The sequence below is a fragment of the Manacus candei genome, unplaced genomic scaffold (assembly GCF_025592945.1).
Source record: "Manacus candei isolate 608988 ecotype Guabito, Panama unplaced genomic scaffold, ASM2559294v1 h1tg000067l, whole genome shotgun sequence".
NCBI lineage: Eukaryota > Metazoa > Chordata > Aves > Passeriformes > Pipridae > Manacus > Manacus candei.
This window is the reverse complement of record NW_026138115.1, coordinates 8,166,644-8,186,473: the sequence shown is the minus strand read 5'-3', so window position 1 is coordinate 8,186,473 and position 19,830 is coordinate 8,166,644. Positions and strand designations below refer to the sequence as shown.

Sequence of the window (19,830 nt, the reverse complement as noted above, 5' to 3'; positions counted from 1 at the left end):
TGAAATGGGGGAAACATCACCAATGGTATGACAGATTGGAAAGGGACATGGGAAATCAGGTGCAGGAAAGGTATAAGGGAAAATGAACAGGGTTAAAGGACATCGAAAGTTGATTAATTCCTAAAGAAGATAAGGTTTTGAAGAAAACTTCCCTTCCTATTACCTGCACACCTAACCAATAGCTAAGTCACAGTAGCTTTTCTATGGATAACACAAATACACATATTGAAAATATGGGAAATACTGATTTACAGAGACCATTTTTTTCCTTCTTACTACTTCTTTAATTTTATATAATAAGCACTATCTTAGAGAGAACTAAAACACTTGATCTATTTATATGTTTCATACATATGACCTCAAAAGGATTCTCATTCTCTAGTCAAGCCACATAGCAAGCCTTACAAATCTTCAGACCTTAAGGATTTGAACTATGTGTTTCCATTTCACATTAGCTCTGTACGGCACAATTAAGCTGGTGGATTTACTAACATGAACATTAGAAGCATACAGGGATATACAGTGAGTCAACTTGTCTGTGATCAAAGTCTTCAACCAACATTTAGGTCCTTTGCTTGAACTTTATATTTTGGAAAGGTTTATTATGCCTCAGGAATTCTCTGTCAGAAAGTAAGATATAGAGCAGTAGTAATCACCTTGAGAATATTGCTCTATAAACAATCCACTTTCTAATTTTACTCTTTTTTTTACTTCTACCATGGACATCATCTATTCCAGAAAAACAAATCAAACAAACCACTGTGACAAATATTTGGGAGCAGTCTGAGTCTGATTTTTTTAACAAGTTATTTATTAATGATCCTATCTTCTAATAAAATTGTTATTTTATCACATCTACCTTCACCTGTGAAATAAGAAGAAGGTCCTGAAAGGTCTTTTTATTTCTTCCAGAGTAGTGAGTAGCTCCTTATAGTAACAATTGTTATAAAGGTCATAATCACTATCAGACAGACTACAGGAATATTCTCACATCTCAAAAGTCTCCTTTCAGTACTTTTGTGCGTTATTTTTGTGATGTGAACTAGATAATCTAGAGAGAGTTGTTTATTTGATTGTTTCAGGGGTTGTAAAAGTATATTGTAATGAACATTTCTGTTGGGGACACTTGGATGCAACCTTTTCCATGGCCTTCCCTTTGGTGATTTGTTATGTTCTTTCTTACCTATATTCACAAGCAGTTTTCAGATGCAAGGTCCTATAATGTTTTTTATAACAAAAGATGACAAAGAGGAGGAAATTTCTAAAATACAACTAAATCACAAATTGAATTTGTTTAGGAAGTTGCTGCTCATTTTCCATTTGATTTTTTTTTTCTTGTAACAGCTATTCAGCTGTGGGTTTAATTTTATTTTTGGTCTTTTGCCTGTACATTGAAATGGAAGTGGCATTTATAGCTGATGCCTTCACAACAAATTTGTCTAGATTTCATATGCTACCCACAGCTTGGCATGTTTTCTTCAAGCAGATGTTTTTTGAACAGTGCAATTCTGAGCAGACTCAACCACAGTCCTTGCAGCTCTCAGTTTCTCTCCCCTTCACCTTTCTTAAAAGTTGAGGAGTAGTCAGATATTAAATTAGTCCCACCATTTATAAAGGAGTTTGCTTGTATTACTGAAGATCTAGTCAGGGTGGCATAGGCTTTTTTATTAAATACAGTTTTACGTTTCCTTGGTCTAATGTCTAGATTCCACTTTGTGTTAGCAGCCAGTATTAGAACAAGAAGTCACAGAAAAGGTATATTTTTCTTTATCATTTATTATAATACAAGAAAAACAAATCTAGAAAGCATATTTCACAGAGCACCATATTGTAACAAAATTCTGCTGGCTCTCCTGCAAAGTGTATTTTTGACATTTAAGCAATGACACACACATAGTACACACAGGACCTACAACATGGTGATCTTATTAACAGACCCAAAGAGACCCCTCTTTCAAATACAGAAACATCAAGGTGCACAGAGGAATGCCAGTGTGAGGGCATCTGAACGCTAACTGAGTTAATCACTCTTTTATTAGCGATCTTCATAAGCACACAAGCCTCCATTGTCTCACCCCAATTTCTCTTCTCTGAAGACTCCGAATGGGGTCCAAAGGTCACTGAATACGGTTTTGTCACAGACATGGTGTCAAGTTGAACAAAACTGGCCAATATTCCCTACCTGATACCTCTTATTGCTTTGGTAATAGTACTGAATGAAAGTCTTAAAAACTCTTAACCCCATACTCCACATCACAGAAAAGCCACTTTCACACACGCAGAAACATAGCTTCCCACACATGCATGAACGCATAGCACTGATACTTTGTGGGTTTCACCACCAAGATCACCTTCCTAAAAATCACTGCATTTTGTTTTTCGAAGTGTTCAGATAGTTGTTCAGCAATATATTTCACAATATATTTTCTTTTTTTTAATAGACAGGGCATGTTTTCCTGCTGCCTTAAAATTATATCGTTGTCTACACAAGGAAAAGCAAAATGCTATCATTTTCATCTGTACAAAATGTTTTACATTCCTTTTATACAGTGCTAAATACAGATGCTAAGCACAGAAAGCAATGTAAAATGATAACCCAGAATAGCTTTTTACCTTGCTCAAAATGAAAAAGTACTGGAAGTTTCCCATACTAATGTTGAGACACAGTATTGGGGTCTCTATTATATACAGCAGCCTTCCAGAATACTTTCAGGCACCTATTTTGTGAGCTTTTGCTCAATATGCATGTCACGCTGAAGCACCTCAAGTAATATGGTATAGTGCCCTGAAATACTGAGAATAAGAGACAGAAGTAAATTCACTCTCACAGCAGACTAGACCAGCTGTGACGAACAAGGCTAACAAAGCAGTAAAATTTCTGCCTGGACTCAAAACAACCCACTGTTACAAAAATTTGGGGTATCTGATATATGGTCACTTTTATCATCAACTGAGGACAATGCATAAAGTTTAATTTAAAACCTTTTCTATAAAATGTTTTAATTTTGTCAAAAAAAAAAAAGAAAAGAGGCTATATTTCTATCAGTCATTTAGAAAATACTTTTTTCTTTCCTCTGAGCCTGTTTCTTTTTGAAGAAAGCCCTGCTTTCTGACTAGAAATTTTCTGGGGAAATTCAAGGATTTGCAAAATCTGTCTTGATAATCATTGAGGTTGGATTATCTTTAAGTTTTAGACAGGACAGTCATGCATATTGCTAAGAAAAAAATGAAGTTATTGTGCATTTTTTCTTGTGGAAAATCAATGTGGATTTCTCATGTATGGGAGCCACTTTATACTATGATGAACAGGCATCTATGAATTACAAGACACAATAATGGAAATTCAAAAGGAGGGAATGGACTTGACAAATAATTGTAACTTTAGATGTGCAAATGAATATTAACAAACTGAATTACTAACTCAGGTTTTTTCCTCTGAACTAAAGGCATGTTTCAACACTTGTGCTAAACTATTGTCCAGCATTTCCCAGATAAACAGTTCAGACTTAAACTGTATAATGAGGAAAAGAAGAGAAAAAGAAAAGACTAGTTTAAGTTTTACAAAGGCTATGGAGCTGCTATGGATTAAAAAAGGTTCAGATGACTGAAGAATAGGATATAAGGAAAAGATATGCTGGGTATATCAATACATATTTTCACTTGGATTAATGTCTACATGTTTACTCACTTGAGTAAAAGGACAGTGTAGCAAAAATAGAAGAGATTCAGAGACAAGCAAAGAATACGGACCCGAATAAGAATATGAGTTATTGTTTGTCTCAAGGAACAATGGAAAGGTACATAAATTTCTATATATATTTTACAATGACTGACATACAGAAGAAAAATTGGGATCACTTCTGTTTATAGTGGTTTAGCATATAATAGCAAAAGATGAGAATGACATGAAAAGCAGCCAATTTAAATCTGAAAAAAATCTGTTTTCGTTTGCTTTTCTTTGTTCTTAAGTGTGATTTTTTTGACTGTAGTAACCCCACCTCACAAAATATTTAGACCTCAAAACTCAGGATCAGCCGCTCATAGGGATGATGAGACATCAACAATCCCTTTAAATGAGGCAAAAATAATAAGGGCTGAAGTTAATGAAAATTCTGTAAGAAACTATTGCACCTTCCCCTGAAGCATCTGATACAGTCAGAGGTAGGATGCTGGATTAAATAAACCATGAAGTTTGGCTATGTTACTGTTTCTATGATATTAGGTTTAAAAATTTCAGTTATATATCCCAGTTAGTCATGAAGATCTATAACAATCTTCCACACTGAGCAATGAGTTACAGTAATAATAATGAAGGGAGAACAGAATAATTATTATTAGGGGTTTTAGACACCACTTATATGTGCATGCATGTATATATACTTACATAAAAATGTATTATATACATACAGATGCATACACATGTATACACACACACAGAGACGCATGCCTTCTAAGAAGTGAAGCTCACCAGGAGATCTGAAGACCATTCTTTACACCCTTCTCTGACACACATTACCAAACTGTGTAAGTGTGTGTGTGTGTATATGTTTAACAGTGTGTTGAGGAAAATGTGAGAATGGGAAGCATGAATCTGAGTATGGGAGAAATCATCCATGTTACTGTCATTATTTCAGATCTGTACTTGAAAACACATTTCCAAATTCCTTGTACATTGGCTAAGTTGACCAACAACCTAACAAGAAGAAATACACAATATTAATGGGCATTGTGAAAATGGAAATAATTATGTATGTATTTTCTGTTCTTTCCTGTGTTAATATCAACACATCATATTCCTGACAATGGGCAGAACGAGAAATTGAAAGAACTAACTTGATATTTGCCACTTACTCTGCTTATCTGTTTCATGTTTCTGCCAAAGTTGAGAGAAAAATTGGATAGTCTATCTCCGTATGGGTTTTCATTTTTCAGATCTAGTGGGTTAGTTCATTGCAAATCTACCTTTTCCTTAGGCTTGATCAAATAATTTTAGTTTTAGAAATACTTAATGTATACTCTAAGCTCACAGTATCTCTTTAAACATAAGATTAATTCCTCAGACCCATTTGTATGAAAATTCTACCACCTTTTACACCCATTCACATTAATTCACACTATTTGTCCTCCCTGTTTCTCTTCTGGGAAGGTTTTTGAGAACAGGAGTGAAACCGACCATCAGCTTATCTGGTAGCAAAACGGCAGCTAATCAATTCTAAAGCTACAAACGACTTAACCTGCAGATAAACTAAAATATAAACATATTCAGATAAACTAGCTATAAACTAGTTTCATGTATCTAAGATAGCAAAAGTCAGCATGACTACATTTAACAGGGTAAATGACAGGATAGGTTTCCATTTCAATGAGGTAAAGTTGTGCATAAATTCCCCCATCCCCAAAATACACCTGCAAGGTCATTATCTCAAATAAAAATAAAGGAGAGAAATAAGTTACTTTTTTAAAAGCTAAAAATGAAATTACCTTTAAGCCTATTGCTAGACAGAAAGAGATGGAGATGGGGTAAAAAACAGAGATGAGAACCAGAGAATATTGATAAATGTGTGTTGTCAGCTCTGAGAACCACAGGTTTGGTTGGCATCAGCTGAGTTTTGTCTCATGATGCATGTTCTAGATGGTTCTCAATGTTTTGTTATAAATAGTCCAAGTATTTTAGTTTTTAGTTTTCAAATGGTAATGGGCTTATTTGATCACCTTTGTCTTTTTGGTCCAACTACACATATTTTAACATATTTCTCAGCAGGCACAGGCCTGCCTACTGGATACAAACATATAGGTAGCATTACATAGTTAATATGCTGTGCAGAGATGTGCACAGAGAGTACAAATACCAGCAGACCATGGTTCATCTTGATCTGAGCAGCCAGTCTGCCTGAGCGACGCATTGCATGGTGGTTCCTGTAGTCCCTAAACAATAACTTCTCTACCAAGAAAAGACAATCGCTACACTCCATTTCTATGCAAGTAATTGCAAACTTCCTGCTCCTCCCAGGTTCTTTGCATTGGCCACAGGGGACTAAAGAAGCATTTCTGAAGAAATTCACAGCACTGCCTTTCCATGGAATGCCTTCCAAGCAGAAATGCTTCCTCTGGCTCACCCCAGAGCTGACACTTCGTGAGAGGGGTTCCTAGGAGACAGGTCTTATTACTCTTCCTGCTTGCCAGCAGCACCTTTTCACAGAAGCCTGTTCACCCCTTCTGTCCCACAGCAAGCGCAGGAGTGGGATTTTTTTTCAGACAATGTTTCTGCGGAGCTAGATTTTTTTTAACTTTCATTTCCTCGTTAACATTCACTTGAAATTGTTATCAAATGTGTTCTCCTGCAATCGTCTGAAAGGTTTTATTCAAACCAGCATGTTCTCTTTTTTTTCCCTTTTGCATCTCCTTAAAGGGACATCTGTTAACACAGCTTCTGTAGAGAATGGATTTCATCTTTTACTGAAGTTTTGTTCCAGCCAAAGCCGAACTTCCTGCAGGTTGTAGAAAAAGGGGCCTTTGCCTCCCAGGTAGGCGATTTTTTGTCTCTGCACAATGCATACTCGCTCAAATGAAACTCCATAGGCCACATTGGCATTGTTGTCCATGCAGTCAGCCACCACTTGGCACTGAGGTGGCAAGGAAAAGTGTTCTAGGAGCTGATGAGCAGCTGCACATCTCTCTTCCTGGTTCCTGTGTTTCTTAACTTCGAATGAAGAGGGAGAGATTCCAGGAGCAGCCCAGCCATCTGATGGGTGAGCTTCATCGATGTAGACCAACAGAAAGTCAGCCACACCAGAGAACTCCTCCACCAGCTTGCTGAAGGCCGACAGCTGGCTTGTGAACGGTGGTCAGGTAGCTGAGCCAAAGTTGACCACCAGTGGCCGCTCGGAATTGGCAAAGTCCAGAAGGTGGCATTTCGTTCCACACTTGCTACCAACATTCTTCCAGCTGCTACTGCTACCATCACTGCCCTTGGATATGTGAATTACACTGGAGTTAGGGGCTTCTCCTCCCAGTTTGACCTGATGGCAAAACAAATTAAAACATAGCAAGTTAGTGTGACTTGCCTGTGCAGTATCCTCATGACTACTGTCTTCAAAAAGCACACCTAACTAGCTCCATGGACAGTAGCATGGGGATATAGCAAATCATCAAAGGCAGCAGTTTAAAAAAGTTCATCTAGCCCACCTTCACTCACAATTTAGGGAAATGTAGCATTCCTGACAGGTATACTACTTCATTAATGTTAGAAAATTTGATCAGAGAAATGTTAAAAATGTTAGAAAATTGAATCAAATTGTCTTGTCCTGTCCACTACACACATAGCCCAGTCCACCCTTATGTATTTGGAGACTCGCATTTGCTTTAAGACAGACTACCTCAAATTTCTTCTAACTTTCCTCTGTGAGACAAATTTTCTAGATAGGATTTTTTTTCAATGAGTCATTTTTTTTCAATGAGACATTTTCAATGAGTCGTCTCCACTTGGTTCACATCTTCCTTGAAATGTAGTGTTCAAAACTTCAACAGTGTATTTACCAATTCTCAGAATAATCAGGCAATTGCTTAATGTAATGAAGTAGCTCACAGACTACACCTGTTTATACATTCTAGATGTTTGCTTTTTATGAGACATCACGGCTGTTTTGCAAAAAGAGTAGACTGTCTATTGGGGATTAACTAGTGAAATGCCTAGCTAAAAGCTAGTGAAATGCCAAGGTCCCTTTTCTGCCTTTCTAGTTGCTCCCCATCATGGATTTGAGTACTTCATTAGTCTGAATTTTATCCTTTGCACTCAGCCCCACTGAACTGCATTCTACATTTTAAGCCATTTTTCCAATTCTCAATCATTCTGCGTTATATTCCTGATCTTCACAACACATGCAGTACCTCTCAATTTTCAGAGGTTTGAAGATTTCATACTTATATATTCTCTTCCATCCTGCAGTCCAAGAATGAAAATACTCAGAGTACTAAATAAGAGATCTCTGGGATCTCTGCAGATGCTCATTCATTGTACATTCTGTCTTGACAGTGGACCATCCAAGACTGCACTGTCTAAAATTTCTTCTAATCAATTTGTAGTAATTTCATCAGTGATTGAGTGACATATTTCCTTCTACTGCAACGATTCTTTACAAAATGATTGGGGAAAAAAATCCAGCACAAAAAGGGGAAAGTTTATATGATGGTTGAAGTAGGATGAGGGGAAAATAAACCGTTTTATTAGCTCCAGCTCCAGATGTAACTCGGACACAACAGGCAATTGTGGAAAAATTTTACCTGACCATTTCTACTTGCATATCTATAGAAAAAAACCCCAGAATATAAGCATCTCACAGAAGGGAGTGGCAGAATAAGGTGGAGCCTGCAGAGGGCTCCAAGATCCTTAGCTGATAACTACTGTAGAACCACAACATATTATTACATAATACGATTAGTTTTTAATGAGCTCTGCCACAGCAATTCCTATGTATCTGCCTTTAACATCAAGCTCTAGTACAACAATGCAATTATCCTTTGTATTTCCCTGACTCTTTCTCTCTATATACACTATTTGATTGCATTCAGAAATCTTGCTTTGAAGGAAACATACAGGGTCAAATTCAGAAGTCTTTTACATTTTATGTATTTCTTTCTGAAACTACAATTAAAGTCTGTAGAAGTTAGTGCTAAATGAGAACTGTGTAAAAACTGAATAAATAACTGATTTCTGGTGCACTTCTATTTTACATTACATTATAGGATATTCTAGTGAGTCAGATACAGTAAGAAACTGAGATAGCTGAATACTGAACTTACGCAGTTGCTGCTGCACAGATCCAAAGGCAAGTACATTGTTAATACTGGATCCTCCATTTCTCCCTGAGAAACCTGACTACCTTGAACAAATCTACAGTTATTCATGACTCTCAACTATTTCATCAGAAGAGCACCAGAAGCAAGAGTGTAATCAAAGCAAAGTTTGTAAGACACAACCCTTAAAGTTGCCAGACTTCACAGCTATATGAGAAGGTCTCAGGGCATGTTGTCACATGATATAAGCTTTATTTTGACTATTTTCTGTGGGGCAAATTGAAACACAACCATGCTGACATTCTCACTCGGAGATCAGCAAGAAAGAGAGTCACAGAAAAAAGACTGCCTGAGACCCACAGATCTCACCAGGTCAATAATGCGGTGATCTTGCCACTGGAAGCAGAGGATGTGCAGCTGCACCACAGGCAAGAGAAGTAAGTGATGGCCCAGGAAAGCACAGCCAGTTGTGTCCCTGTCTCTGAAAACCTGCATCTGCAGCATTGCTATCTGCTAGAGCCCGGCAACAGTTTAGAAAAAGCCTTGTGCTTCTCTGCCTTTGAAAGCAAGAGGCCTCAAACAGCTGACTTTAGGACCTACTGTGTGAACATTGAACTCAGTTGCCCGTTGAACTCAAAGAAGGAAAATATCTATATCCCAGTTTTTGAGAAGAAATGACCTGCCTGAGAAGAGGCAGGCTCAGAGACTCAGGCTCTTGCGTTTAAGAAGTAGCATTAAGCATCTTACAGTGTTTAAGGCCACCTACACCTTAGCAGGTAGCAGGTACTCTTCTGTTCAGCTGTTGATCACTTCATTTCTCTCTGCCATTCTGTGAAGTAAGATAGGCAAATCAGGAGTGAGTAAGGTATAGGGCCACACTTGAAGAAAGAAATACACAGGTAAAGATCACATGGCATCCACATAACCGTCCTGTGGAATGCATTCAATTAAGAAGCCATCTAAACAACTCAGCATTTTGTGATAAGTTGGTGACTGTAAAAAAAAGGCACATACCAAGAAACAGCATATGCATATCTGCACAAACATTAGATCCCTCTTTACCTAGAAAACTTCACTGTTCCTGCACTACCATGTAAATGCTTCTTCCGAGCTAGCTTGCCTAAAATGTGTCTTTTGGGCAAAGCCTGACATGTAAGTATTCGTGGTGCACCCATTCCCTGGATGAATAATGGGCCTCAGTATTTAGGACTATATGCTCGTCCGGTCAAAGAGAAAAAGTAATGACATGTAATTTCTCTCACAAATCACAATTAAGGAGCACACTTTGAATTTCTGATATTTGCTGCCACTCTTCAGAGGATAAGAAAAATAAAGGTAAAAAGAAGCACATAAAACTCAGCAATGAACAGAGCTGCTCAGGACAAAGAAACATCTGAGCAGCTATTTTCACTTATTCTTCTGGTTTTATTTTAACAAAACCATTGTGACTGAAAATATCTAGCCAACACTCTTGAACTGGGAAACCACAGTTTACTTCTTGGTCATCTTTAAGCAGAAAGAGAAGCTATATATTTTAAGTTCCTCATTATCAGCTCCTCACTCAGGTCTACCAAACGCTTGATTTCCTAGGCAAGTTTGCAAACCCTGAAGGAACAGACCAATAAAACAACTTCCATCAGATATCAACATGGGAATGCCCTTCAAGTCCTATTTAACATTGATACCAAAGGTGGCAACAAACCTCACAGTTCTTCAACAATGCAAGTTTGCATTCTGTTTCTCTTACTCCTTATTGACTAAAAAAATAGAGATTGAGGAAACAAAGTAAAAAGAAGCCCTTATATATCTATACAACTATACATCACCTTATATCAGTTTCTCTTCATTTCCCACAGTCATGAAGTAAGTCTCATGGCCGCAGGTTACCTATCATTTTAATTTTTGTTTCTAGGAGTGCTTGTGATGGGTTTTTTCCTCTTAATGAGACATCCTTGCCAAGCAGGCATTCACGAGGCATTTTCTGCTCTTGTAGAGAAGTAATTAGGTCGGTGCCTTGTTCCATGCCAGTGTCAGGCACTCCAAAAAGCAGCCCTGCCCAGTCGTTAATGCTTAAACATAAGCAGCAGCGGCAACTCCACTAATTGGTCTTGATGAAGCACTGACGTTCCCAAGAGACTGTTTATTTCACCAAGCTCTGAACAGATTGACACAGGATGACAATATCGTCCTTGCTGATCATCTGCATTGTAAGCCTTGGCCATCTTCTTTGTTGTTATTTATTGAAAGAAAAAATAGCTCTTGGAAAAGAAAATCAATGCAATGAGAAAACAAACAAAAACCCCCATGTATTCAGCCAAACCGCTTTTGAAATCTTACACAAAAGCAGGCAAAATATAAATTCTGAGAAACAAACTAGCAGAATTCCCCTCACACGCAATCCATAATCACGTACTTTTGTGCATGAACATTTGGCCATTCGATGCCAGCCTTCTGAATGAAGTAGAAACCAGGCAGCACGCAGGCATCCCCTCCCACACAGCCTGCATGGGACACGCAACGTAGGCCAACCAAATCTGAGAGCCAGCCCAGCCATCAGCAAGAGCAATCACCAACACCAAAGCAGTGATTCACATCATTTGTGAGAACTTTGTGTTTGCTGGACAGCTTGTTCTGAGTCTGCATTCAGAATGAAAAGGGAACAAGCTTGCTGATGCTTTAGCACGCAGTCTGCAAAATGAAGGAGATGTAGGAGCAGGAGAGAAAGCCCTATTCATAAACTACAGGCTAGAAATAGCACATACTGCTAACTTTGTGGTACATTCTCCATAAGGACTGGGTAAAGCCCCATGGACAAAACATCATCTCCTCATATACCTTTTCTTTTTTCTTATTTTACTTTTATCAGCTTCAGCATAACCTTCCTTGGATCCTGTGCACTGGAATACAGCTTTCATTCCCTGCATTAGGGATTTTCAAACAATTTGGCAGACTCATCAGGCTGTGTCAATTTGCCCCTAAAGAAAATAGGTGCTGCCAGACAATTACCAGTTTGTGATATTAGTCATTTAAGTATGGACATGCCATGTTTGCGACTAGAGTGCAGCTATTGGTAATGACCTAAATCCCTGGAGCCTTTTACACTTTTTCATATTCTCTCCTTTGATTTAAACTCATTTAGCTAGATATATTTTCATCCAAATCAAAATCAGACTCTGGCTGGAGAATTTATACAATTTAGTCTTTATTTACACGACCCAGAGTTGTGCAGTTGATAAAAATCACAAGAGACCCTTGTCTGGAGTAATGTAGGGATGTGGAATCTCTTCATTTTTCTTGGGGAGATGGCAGCTTGCTTTAGGAGACTCAGTTACTTGAGTTGGAGAGCAGAGACTGGAAATGACTTGAGCTCTCCCACAGTCTTTTATTTAGGATCAGGTGCGTGGACCTGAGGGAGGGAAGTAGGAGACAAATTAACAGGGTACAGTCCAGATAAAAATAACTAGCCAAATGTTGCTCTCTCCATTTAAAGCTGCCAGTCCCACAAATGAGTATGTATAGCGTAGGGAAAGCACAAAGGAGTCTTTTGCCTTGCACTCTTATGGATAATTTTAGTTCCTCTGATCGAGGAACCTAGAGAAAGATTTTTAAGGGCTTTATGTTTCCCTCAAGATGGGAGCATGACCCACTACACCATGGCCACTGGGCCACTGGCTGCCCTGGTGGGCTCTACTTACAGATGACAGAGGCCTTTACTTCAGCACCTGGAGGGCATTTGAGTCTAATTTGGATGATTTTTTTTTTTTAAACTCAGCTTTAGGACCACATGAATACACAGTAGTGGTTTTGTCAGAGAGGTAGAGCCAGGGCACAAGAAACATGTACAGTCCTTTTCCTGAACGGTGACTGTTAGCTAATTTTTTGTGTCTGTCACAGCCAAAGGGATTTTTCACAAAGCTTTGACAACAAAGCAAGCATTCTTTCTGTCAGTTTTTCACGCATAAGGGTGAAAATAAAGGACTGCAAAGTGGTGATGTGGAAGAAATGAAGTTAGACCCACAAAATGAAACAAGTATGATGAGACCTCATATTCCTTTTCCTACCTTTTGTCTGTCTTGAGTGGTTGAACTCTTAAGTTCCATGAGACCAACTGTCTGCTCCTTTTGTTTGGGTACTGCCTAGTACAATGGGTCCCTGGTCTAAGTTGGTCCTCAGACACTACTATAACAAACATGATTATTAATATATAATATATTTGTATTATTTGTATTAATAATGACAATGCTTTAACAATAATGACAAAAGCCCAAATTCTGTTGAATTTTTGTTCCAAATCCTGTAGGAGAGGTTTTAATTGTGATTTGGTTTTGTTTTTTTCACTTCTTTCAAGATTGTTTTCATTTGCAAATGTCAGTGAAAGCAATTCTGCCAAAGCTGAACTTTGTAAAGCCAATAAAATATTTTTAATACCACACAATGTCTAGTTCTAAACCTTGAAATTATACAATAGGCTTTCTTTCACAAAATCTCTTTATCACTGTCAGATGCAGAGAGAGACACTTCCTTACCATGCCAGACAAAACAAATACAAACAATAAGTATGGAAGTTATGTCTTTGTTCCAACCTTTAAAAGATTTCCCCAAAAAGCAAAGAGTAACTAAATAGCCAAAGACTAGGTAGAGGATCATGCTTTTATTACTTTCACAGATATTTTGGTGATGATGCTGTGCAGGATATGCTTAACATGTTAATTTTTGGACAGTTTTGTTTGGCATAAGGATTTATTTTGGAAGATGTACTTATCAGGCAGGCAAAAGTAGCCAAAGGTAATTTAACTGTTCCTCCCTGAAATCTCAGGAAAATCCCACTGGGTGTTTACTGAACCAGTTGAGTTGCTGCTACATCCAAAGCTGGGCCTACGCTGTTAATCTGGGATCCTGCGCCAGCCATTCTTCTGTGTTGGGGTTGTCATGCCAGAGCTTGCTGCTGGCCCACTCTAAAGGCAGTAAAAAGCTGTACAAGTACACACACACACCTATCACCATCCATCACCTGAGATACCAGCATCCCTCTAAGGCCTGTGACGCACATTTACCCACAAATGTGTATGTGCACACATGCGTGTTGCCCCCATAGATGCACTACAGCATTCCTAAGGACTTGGCTGCTTCAGGGAGATGCCATTAAGGTCTTCCCCCTATCTATCCTGCACTGAGGTGGAGAGGAGGAATGATCTCCTCAAGGATAACATTAGAGCTCTCTACTGGAGACCAGGAATGGTAACTCTGCCTTGCTGAAACACAGAGCTCATATCTGGCACTGGAAATGATCCCAGCATGAGGCCTCAACACTGGGCACTGCTAATGGGCACAACCTTTTTGAACCCATTTTAAAAGCATTGTAAGATAATGATTTCTCACCACTGAAATCTTAGAAAGCAGATTCATCCCAGTACTAAATAAAGCATCGGAATTAAGAAAGCAAAAAAAGCTTTTAAGAGGAATTTTTTTTTTCAAAACTTCTCTACCTTTTTTCCTGGATTTCTGCATATGTGTGATGCATTCCATATACATACTATAGGCTAAAACAAATGCCTCAGTGGCATTTGTAGAAATGGTCTATGTAAATCATGCAGAAATCACACTAACACCCTCCCCAAAAGTCTTATTTTTTCTCTCTCATCAGTAGGTGTGGCTGCATTCATACCTATACATATGTATACATACACACATATGTATGTGTATACATATACAGAAAAATGAGAGAGGATTGACTCCTGGAAGAGTAGATTATGTATGTTTATGTATGTGCATTTTTGCATTTATATACATACATGTATGTACTTGTATAGAGACAAATACACACAAGTATATATATCTTTATACATGCAAACACGTATAAAAGTGTAAATTCTTACAAACACACAACACATACATATATGAAAAAGAATATTTAAATAAAACTGTTGCACACTTTCAAGTATATAAAGTTAACTTGACTGCTAGCTCTATTTATCCCTGTTATGACAGTTAATCAGGTCCTAAAGAATCCCTTGTAATGTAAGACACATTTGCCTCTTGGAAAATAATAGGAGGATGGTCTATAAATCACAAAGCTGGTGCAGTGTAGACAATATCAACAGTGAGTGTGACAAACACTTTAATGAGAGCTAAGGAAGTAAAAAAAATATATTAATAATTGACAACATTTACATCAAAAATCAAAATAAACAAAAGAGCAACTATTTTGATTCCAGTAGAACTCTAAAATCTGGAAAAAAACAGTCATATAGAATGTTCCAATAAAATAAATACTGAATATAGTCTACATACAATACAACAAACTTTACATTGATTCCCCGCTGAGGATGTTAAAATCTTCAACTGTTGCTAGGTAATCTTACCTACAAAATGATTACCCCCAACAAAGTCATGTGCAATAATACCTAATAAGGAAAAAAGGCAGGAAAAAATGTGGAAATTTGAGTAAGATATTAAAAAGTTTTTCTAGAAAAAGAGAAAATACATTAGAATAGCTGTTTTCAAATATACTCTAACCATTCCAAGGTCATATCTTGCAGATATTAGTCTTGAAAAAAAAAATTGATTCATTCTGGGACAGTCTGTGTGCTTTTAAGACAGAAGTCCTTTCTTGTAATAAATTTACTTTAATTTAGAGTATAATATCCACCCACAGTGTTGTTCTGGAATGGTTTCCAGTAATTTTTTCTGTAAATAGAAATTTTATATCAAGTACTTTTGTGAAAAATGTTATGAAATGTACACAGGAAGAATTCTATGTAAGTGACACAAAACATAGTAAAACCAAGCATGGTTACTTCTTTGATCCAGTATTCTGCTAAATGGCAGTCTAGCTTTGGTTATCTTAGACATCTGCAATGCTATTATTCAAGCTGAAAAATGGTGATTATTTCATAAATACTTCTCAATGGAATGAGTTTAAGCACCTACCTAAGTACTTGGCTAATTCCTGGTTTCAGCTTGTAAATTGGAGCAATAAGCACTAGTAGTTATTGTATTGACTGCATTTTGGCATTCTGTATAGTATCCAGATTCCATGATATTTTCATTTCTTACCCTCCCTAATTGTTTCAGATTAAGATATCACAACTGGGCAGTCCTAGTCAGGATTCAGAAAAGGGTAATTTAATGAAAAATATGCTTAGTGGGTCATTGTTTAATATATTTCACTATTTTTCATGCTTTTTAAACATGTCACAAAGCAGAGTATGTTTCAATCATTTTCAATTCTACCAGTACACCCTTTCAGCTGAAACTTTTTTCCTTTTTTCTTCCTTACAGAAGTAAAAGAAGTTTCTACTCTATTGTGGAGGTGATGACTCTTCTTCCAATATTGCTCCTCAGTTTATTATGTCCCCTTTATAATTTGACTTCTACATTAAGTACCTTTCTGTGACAATCAAGGTTTTCCAATGATCTTCTCTGCTTATGGCCCATAATTCTGTTAAGTAAAACAGAGTCTTTCCATGAATTAATTGTTGGCCAATTCCTTATGTCTTAAGGATAGTTGCCATGAATGGACTTTTCCCCCTTTTTGGAACAAGGTGATAAAATTTGGTTATATTTATATGTATTTTTCTGCTGAGTTCATTGAGGCCCAGATTTCATTCTAGTGACCTTAAAGCCTGATTGGCCTGAACGACCTGGGTGATTTAATGGTGATAAGAAAGAGAATAAAGTTGCCAAAGTTCAAGGAGTGAGTTTCATTACCAACACCAAAAATAGCACAGAGTCATCATCCCTGTAGCATCTATGGTTGGCATCAACAGTACTGAAGGAAAGGCAAAGCGTAACTTAGTTTGGAAACTACAGAAACACAGGCAATATCTTGATTTTAAATCATTTTGTGTAATTTAAGCAAGATGAGATTGAAAATACCTCATGAATATGAGGTTCCTTACAGCTTCACAGCTTCTCCAGACCTCAGACTGCAAACAGGTTGCAAATGTGGGAATTGGAAATTTGACTGTCACAGAGTTGTGCTATGAACTTCCGCTGGAGGCTTGACCAAGTCATGTGTTAACTGTCCTGTCTTGCCTTGTCTGTAAAATGGGAATGATTGCGTTCACCATCCCATTTAAAAAGGTCACTCTAAATGTAGTTAATATCTATGAAAGGAATAAAAAAAAGACTAAACGGGCTAGGAGAATAGTGGGCTTCATTCAGCATTATTTTATTTGGGTAGCCAGCTGGATGATTCTTAAGGTGGCAGTAAGAGGTTGACCCATTTGGCAAAAGATAGTGTTATTTATATTTGTCTTACACTGAAAATTAATGTCTTGGGTTTCACATTAAGCAGACTGTATTCCATATCACAAAGCCAGAAAACACCAACACCACCAGTTCTTCACATCTTTAGATAAGAGGAAATACAAATGCCTCTGTAGAGGTGAAAAAAGGAACTGGGGGGGAAGATGATACAAAAAGAAATATTTCAAAAAAGAGAGCTGTCATCTGGATGACATCACATGGGGTATGTTAAATTAGATGGTCTAAATAAGACAACACATCAACAGACTAAGCACTGTTTTGAAAGCCACAGAGGTCTGAATTCAGTTCTTCTAACTGGGTGGTCTGTGCAGGAAAATTCATGGGTTTGGGTCCACCTTTTCAATCTATAAAAGGGAACTCTAGCTACCTCATCAGACCTGGACAGCACTACTGGGTAATGTTTGAAGAAATCTTAAGAGGAAAAGTACATGTTGCATAATTGCTACTGGCTTTATTATCTTAGAACACCAGGCAGCTGTCCGACAGCTAATCAAGTTCATTTTTAATCTCTTGACATGTCCCTTTGTCACTGTTTTCATGAAGGAAAAAAGGTCACTGTTTCACCCTGTGCCCAGCATAAAAGTTAACATATGAGTAATAGAAAATGCCAGTGTAATGACAATGGTTCATTTCTATGTTTTACTCTAAGCAAAACAACTCTCTATGTTACATAGCTGACATCTGTCTCTGTGGAGCTCTATCTGAAGATGCAGTCTTTTTATAATATCTGAGGATCTTATACAGCAAACAAATAAACAACAGCTGTGAAAACATCTAGAGCATTTTACAATTACTCTTATATGAAGATCTTGAAATACTTGAAAAATATGAAGATTATTATTCGTGCCAGTGAGGAAACTGAGGCACACCTAACTGGAGTGGCCACAGCTGTGCAGAGAGGTAGTGGCAGAGCAGAGTCAGCAGCTCCAGAATCTCGTGAATACTTAGCCTCGACTTAGAAGTACTGATCCCTTCAGTATTCAGTATTCAGTATTCAGTACTGATACCTTTCCCATCAAACTTAACATCAGCTAGGAAACAGTCTGCACCGCACAGAGTCATTCCCTTTCCTTCTTCGCTGACAAGCGGGATGCTCATCCCAGCTCACCCACCCCAAGCTGACAGTCCCCGTCCCCGTGTACTCACCTGCTTGTAGGCGTCCAGGAGGAAGCTGTTCCAGACGCAGCGCAGCCCCTCCGAGGTCAGCATCCTCCTCCACTCACCGCGCCCAGACTTAGAGCGGCTCAGAAACAGCACCATGTGTTTCAGGAGAATCACAGAGTCATACAGCGCAAGAAAGAGGCAATTGGAGAAAAAGACCGGCAAGATCTGAAGCGTGATCAGCAAATCCACACTTAGCAGACCCATCTTCCTTGCTGCTTCTTTTCAGCTGGATGCCTTTAGCTCTCTTTATTGCTCTGTACCCTCATTTAAGAGAGTAAAGTAAAAGGCATTTCAAAAGCCTCCCTATTCTTCTCTCAGCTGTTCTTTTTAAAATGAGCAGAGATAGTTAAATATGAGCAGGCTGGTTAAAACCATAACTGAACTATACTCATTCAGTTCTGAGCTGCTTATTTTTCAGAAATTAAGATGTGAAAAATTTTTCTCTTAACCAGGAGACCTGCTTTTGTTGAAGAGAGAGGCAGCTGTGTTTCCAGTTCCCTGCAGTTACAAAATTTAAGCTGAGACTGTTAATTGTTAACTTTCCTGCACTATCCCATTGTTTCTCAGCTATTTAAGCACTGAACAGACCTCTCATTTCTGTGTCACTAAAGCTAGCTACCAGGTGCAACAATACTTTTTTAAAAAGGTTTATGTACATAAACTTTCTGTTCCTTCCTCCTTGCCTCCCTCCCTCTCTTTCCCTCTCTGCCTCCCCCGCCCACCCCACCCCCCCCCCCACTCCGCGTTTCTGTATTCCTGCCTTCCTCCTCTCGCACTCTCTCTTGCTATCTGCCTATGGTGCAAAGTGCTCTCCCCTCTGGAGTCCTCTCTTGCTTCCCTGAAGCCTTTTATACGTTCCCTAGCTAATTGCTGCAATAGAGAAATGAAACCCTAATCTTAGTAAAGATCTTGACGTCAATGTAAAAGAGGGCTTTACTTTGGCTAGGGCTGCAGTGAATAGAAAAAAATGAAATTCTCAAAACTTTTTTTTTTCCCTTAAGAGAGAGGACAAAAAAGAGAGACAGAGAGCAAGGGTGGAACTTTGCTTTACTTTGAAAAGGAAAGAGAGAAAAAACCCAATATGCTTCTGAATGTTCTTACAAAATGCTTCCAAATTTTGGAAGAAGTATTTTCATATGACATGGAAAGTGACAGAGCAACACAGAATTCTTTGTCGATGTTTTTTCTCATGGCTGAGGTTTTTTTCTTTGTCCTTTTGTCTTTTCCAGGAAGGTGTGTGAGTTGATGCATCCCAAAAAAGGGCACACTTCTGTACATCTTCCTCCCACCTGCATGAAGTACAACATGTACAGTGTTTAAAGACTTTTGTTGTTTTCTTGGTAACATAAGTGAACACCCTGCACTGAATTCATCTACCAATGTGTAAGAGAAGATGAGAAAGAGAGAAAAAAAGGTTTTGATGTATTTGGGGTTTTTAAGCTACAATTCCCTGCTTAAATAAAAATATGCTTCAGCCTTCAGTGTTATTAATCAACTGAGCTTCAAGGATTTCAATATTCCCCTAAGATAACTATTTACATCCACTAGTCTAATAAGGATAACTAACTTTTGGTTAAAATCTTGTAAAGAGAAAACAGAAAT

The 19,830-nt window shown here is 38.0% G+C and overlaps 1 protein-coding gene across 2 annotated transcripts; it reads right to left on the bottom strand.

Annotated features, from left to right (window-relative positions):
• Positions 1-1,015: 1,015 nt before the first annotated feature.
• DIO2 (iodothyronine deiodinase 2) lies at positions 1,016-19,086 on the bottom strand. Of its 2 annotated transcripts, none has more exons than XM_051806403.1 (2): positions 18,211-19,085; positions 1,016-7,019 (listed from the first exon to the last, which is right to left on the bottom strand). In XM_051806403.1, the coding sequence occupies exons 1-2, from the start codon at positions 18,430-18,432 to the stop codon at positions 6,363-6,365; spliced, it is 879 nt and encodes a 292-aa protein (XP_051662363.1). In that variant the 5' UTR covers positions 18,433-19,085; the 3' UTR covers positions 1,016-6,362. The 2 variants fall into 2 exon arrangements, with proteins under 2 accessions (XP_051662363.1, XP_051662364.1); XM_051806404.1 differs by having other exon boundaries at positions 6,447-7,019; positions 18,211-19,086.
• Positions 19,087-19,830: the final 744 nt, after the last annotated feature.